General features: G+C 44.3%; 1 protein-coding gene and 1 long non-coding RNA gene across 3 annotated transcripts; both read right to left on the bottom strand.

Annotated features, from left to right (window-relative positions):
• Position 1: 1 nt before the first annotated feature.
• On the bottom strand, positions 2-2724 carry abt1 (activator of basal transcription 1). The gene is made up of 5 exons (XM_051950066.1): positions 2606-2724; positions 2041-2416; positions 1150-1322; positions 896-1081; positions 2-823 (listed from the first exon to the last, which is right to left on the bottom strand). The coding sequence occupies exons 2-5, from the start codon at positions 2414-2416 to the stop codon at positions 626-628; spliced, it is 933 nt and encodes a 310-aa protein (XP_051806026.1). The 5' UTR covers positions 2606-2724; the 3' UTR covers positions 2-625.
• Positions 1470-2034, bottom strand: LOC127534564 (uncharacterized). Of its 2 annotated transcripts, none has more exons than XR_007942741.1 (2): positions 1881-2034; positions 1470-1846 (listed from the first exon to the last, which is right to left on the bottom strand). It is a non-coding gene; the product is annotated as an uncharacterized LOC127534564 (long non-coding RNA). The 2 variants fall into 2 exon arrangements; XR_007942740.1 differs by having other exon boundaries at positions 1915-2034.
• Positions 2725-4520: the final 1796 nt, after the last annotated feature.

Genomic DNA, 4520 nt, shown 5'->3' with positions numbered 1-4520 from the left:
GTTTCTGAGCTGCTGTCAGACTTTATTGATCAGTTATTAGTTATTGATCCTTCATTTGAGCTGCATTCTGCTCATTGGTTCATTGACTAGCTGATCAGAGAACCATCTGATGATCATTCATCTCAGATTTCTGCTGTTGGTGAGAAGTTTGACCTGAATATCAGACGAGCGGTGGAGCTGCTGAACTCTGTTGGTAAACAGCTGAGGTTCTACCTGCTGCTTCCTGACGTGGACATCTCCTGGTTTGTTTCCTCTGACACTAAACTGTTCCACATCTTTCAAGATAATTGAATTTTAATACATTCTAGATAAACTACATCAAGAAAGAAAACAAAATGAAGTCAAACGTTAAAACATTTAAACGGTAAAAAGTCCAAAAAGTGTCTGAAGATGAACGAGGTGACCGGTTCAGACTTGAGGAACCTCTGAAGAATGATGGAGATCTGCTGGATGAAGTGGAACCACAGTTCAGCTGCCGGTACTCAGAGAACGTTTATTAAACACTGGAGATCAGAGGAACATCCTTGGCTCCGCCCCCTCAGCTGTAGCTGTCCTGTGATTGGTTGCTGAGGTGTGTCAGCATCAGTTTATCACAAAGTGTCTCTGAGAACAGTCCAGTAGCCAATCAGGTGCCTCCCTGCTGCCTCTCTGATTGGCTGGAGTTGAAGATTTTGGCCAGCAGCGAGGCGTTTGATTGGCTCTTCTGCTGGATGATGCGGGCCTTGTCCAGGTTTTTCTGGGAAACCGAGTCCTTCTTCTTCTTCTTCCTCTGGATCTCCTCCTCCGTCTGCCGCTGGGTGAAGTCCCACGTCTTCTCCTCCACCTGACGGGACAGAGGAAGTTAGACAGAGTTGTACCTGTGCAGGTGTGGCGTGGGCATGGCTGTAGAGCTCACCTGTTCTCCGTCCCTCTGCCTCTTCTTCTTCAGCTTGTCCAGGTGAGCGCTCTTCTCCACGTTGTTCAGGTAGAAGTTGGTTTCTTTCTTGGCCTGGGACACTTCTGTGCGGAGCCTCTGCTGCAGCACCGTCTGCTCATAGGCCAGCCGCTCGCTCAGGTGAGTCCACTGGAACCTGTGCAGGTACTATGACAGGTGTGCTGTTGGAGGCGTGTCCAGGTAAACCAGCAGACAGCAGCAGAGCTCACACTTACCTTGATGCACCACAGGTCTGAGGAGAAGCGCTGGCGTTTCCGGGTTCCCATGGGCGTGTTGTGGAGCGACGCCGCTACTCGCTTCGCTACGCGTTTATCTCTGAACTCCACCCACCCTTCAGTGAAGTCACACCTGCTCAGCCCCGCCTTCTTCCTCCTCCTCACCTGGTTGTCTGAGGGCCAACAAACCACCAAACACCTCAGAGTACTGCAGTAGTCACAGCATTAAAGTACTCGAAACGGCAGCATCTTACAGTAATCAGATTACAACAGTAGAGTGTTCATGGTGCTTCTAGAAATGTCATCAATGTACAGCATGATGTCATAAAAGATAAGGTAAACCTTTATTACTCCCCATGCCAGGGGAAATTTCCTGTTACAGCAGCAATATACAGTAAATATAACAATTACAACAACAGAAATATATACAACATATCCAAGACTGAAGGATGAATAAATAGAGTAATATTACACTCATCACTGTCAGGATCAATCATCCAATGTGGTAGTTCTGGTCAGATTCACAGCAAACATCTGGACTCCATCTGAGATGTTCTAGAACCTCTGATTAGTGGAACTATGACTCCTTCTAGACCTCCTGATTAGTGGAACTATGACTCCTTCTAGACCTCCTGATTAGTGGAACTATGACTCCTTCTAGACCTCCTGATTAGTGGAACTATGACTCCTTCTAGACCTCCTGATTAGTGGAACTATGACTCCTTCTATACCTCCTGATTAGTGGAACTATGACTCCTTCTAGACCTCCTGATTAGTGCTACTGTGACTCCTTCTCTCTTTCTTTTCAGGACAGTACTCACTGCTGTGTACTCTGTAGTATCTGTGTGTACTATCTGCAGTACCTGTGTGTACTTTTTGCAGTATTTGTACCTTCTGGCTGCAGGAATATCCGTCCTATCTCTCCATAAACTGACAGCAGGTTCCTCAGGTGTTTGGGGCGGAGCCTGGGAGGGATGTGACCCAGGTAGAGGATACCTGGAACACACTTCCTGTCTCCACTCTTCCTCTTCATCCCAGCAGCATCTTCATCACCGCCAGCTTTCTGCGCTTCATCCTCATCCTCTGTCCTGTCTTCTTCTTCTCCTTCTCCTCCTCCTCCTCCTTCTTCTTCTTCTTTTTCTTCTCCTTCTCCTCCTCCTCCTTCTTCTTTTTCTTCTCCTCCTCCTCCTCCTTCTTCTTCTTTTTCTTCTTCTCCTCCTCCCAGGTGTGTCTTCTTCCTCTCCTCCTCTTCCTCTCTTCTCTCCATCTGTTCATACAAATGGTAGAGAAATGTTCACAATATTTCTGAGTAATTCATGACTCTGAGCTCAGCTAAAAGCTCCTCACAGATCTGAGATCAGCTGTTTCCGGTTTAACGAGTTCCGCTAAATCACCGTAAATGACGTCACTCATCACCTGAAGAAAAAAATCCGGTAAATGTCAGCTCAAATCTCACCTTTTGGAAAATAAACTCCACCGCTGCTCCTCACGTGGATAGACTGTCGCACGTGAATGACGTCACCTAGCTTCCGGTGATGCTTTCAGAATAAAATATTTGGACGGAAACTGATTTTATTTCCTGAGTTCAGATCTAGAATGAAAACCTCATCAGTAATGACGGAAATAAAACTCAAAATGTACTGCAGATTATTAGAAAACAGAAAAGAGAAGCTGAAAAGCAGTAATTAATAGAAAAGATACAAAAACAACACAACAGTCTGGATGAAAATAAAACTGTGATAAATCAAAGTAGAAGAGTCCAGGAAGGAATAAATGAGGATTAAAGCTTCTGTTTTGTAGTTTTCTGTGTTTTAAATCATCTTCATGTTGTCAGTTTATGATTTTGGAGTCAGAATCATCTGAATGTTTGACGTTTTGTTGGTAAAGTCTGAACTTTTAAATGTGTTCTTGGGCTCTGAACCCTGTGATGAATCACTAGAACCTGAAAACCAGCAGAACATCAACACTTCTGTTTCCTGATGCAAACTTATGAAGACATCAACACGTGTTCATGTTTTACAGATAAAATCCATGTCCCCAGAATCAATAAAAGAAATAAAATCATAATAATGACTTTTTAGCAGGATCTTTGTGACTGAGCAGCTGTGAGGTGAAATAAAATGAGAATAATGAGAAATAAATAAATGAATTCATCCTCAAAGGCCTGTGACAGACTGGTGACCTGTCCAGGGTGTCCCCTGCCTTCACCCGAGTCAGCTGGGATAGACTCCAGCACCCCCCATGACCCTAGTGAGGATAAAGCGGTAGATAGAGGATGGTTGGATGGATGGATCCTCAAAGGCAGTTTGAGGAGTTTTATTGCATTAAATTAGAATTTATCAATTATATTGATTTATGATAAACAACTGAAGACAAACATAAAGAAAGACTGGGTGTTTCAAAGACAAAATAAAATCGTCTTTCGTTGATCCTCAGCAGAACAGAATAATCTGAGCTCTTGCTTTGAAAGTCCCGCCCCGCCCCCCGGTGAGGTGCATGCTGGGAGACCCGTCATGGCCTGACGATGCACAGACCGGTGACCAGTCTGTGTCTGAGCTCAAGCGTGAAGCTCAAACTGGGCAGCTCTGGTTTCCAGTTCACCGCCGACCTGCTGCACCTCCAACCGGCGGAGCTCAGCGCAGGTAGCCGAACTCAGACACCCGTAAGCCGGATACAGCTCCGAGCTAGCCCCGCTCCTCCCTCTGGTTCTACCAGCAGCTCAGAAACAACATCCGGTTTAACTTTGGAGCTACAGACAGAAAACTGTTGTAAAGGTTTAATCTGGTGTCTGGTTAGAGTTTTAGAGAAATCTTTTTAAAATCCTTTTTAAAAACTTTTATTCTGTTGGTGAAAATGCAAACATCTGGATGTAGAAGGTCACATCTGGGCTGAGCAGAAGAACATTTAATGATCAGAGTTCTACCTTCAGACTGAGAATATCTCCAGAGTTCTTAAAGTCCACAGAGGAGAACGTCCCCTGGAGAAAGTTCTAGAATATGTCTACTCCAGAACTTTCTCCAGGGGACGTTCTCCTTTCCTGCTTCCAGTCTTTAAGTTTAGTCTCAGAACATTCCAGGTCCTTGAAGTCCATCGAGGTGGATCCAGATTTATCACTTTTTCAGAACTTCATCAGTCCAGCAGACAGAACCATGACATTTAGGAGGAGAAACATCTGAGTTCTGGTAAAACCTGACACCAGATCAGTTTAAATCCATCCAGGTGTCTCAGTCTGAAGAATAAATCTGGTGTCTGATCAGAACCATTTTATTCTATAATTTTATTCAACTGTTGACTCAGAAATTTGATCATTTTCAAGCAGTTTAGGACTATTTTCATTCTATTTTCAACAAATTTCAGTATTTTTGGATCGT

This window comes from Acanthochromis polyacanthus, chromosome 6 (genome assembly GCF_021347895.1).
Source record: "Acanthochromis polyacanthus isolate Apoly-LR-REF ecotype Palm Island chromosome 6, KAUST_Apoly_ChrSc, whole genome shotgun sequence".
NCBI lineage: Eukaryota > Metazoa > Chordata > Actinopteri > Pomacentridae > Acanthochromis > Acanthochromis polyacanthus.
This window is presented reverse-complemented; position numbering and strand designations above follow the sequence as displayed.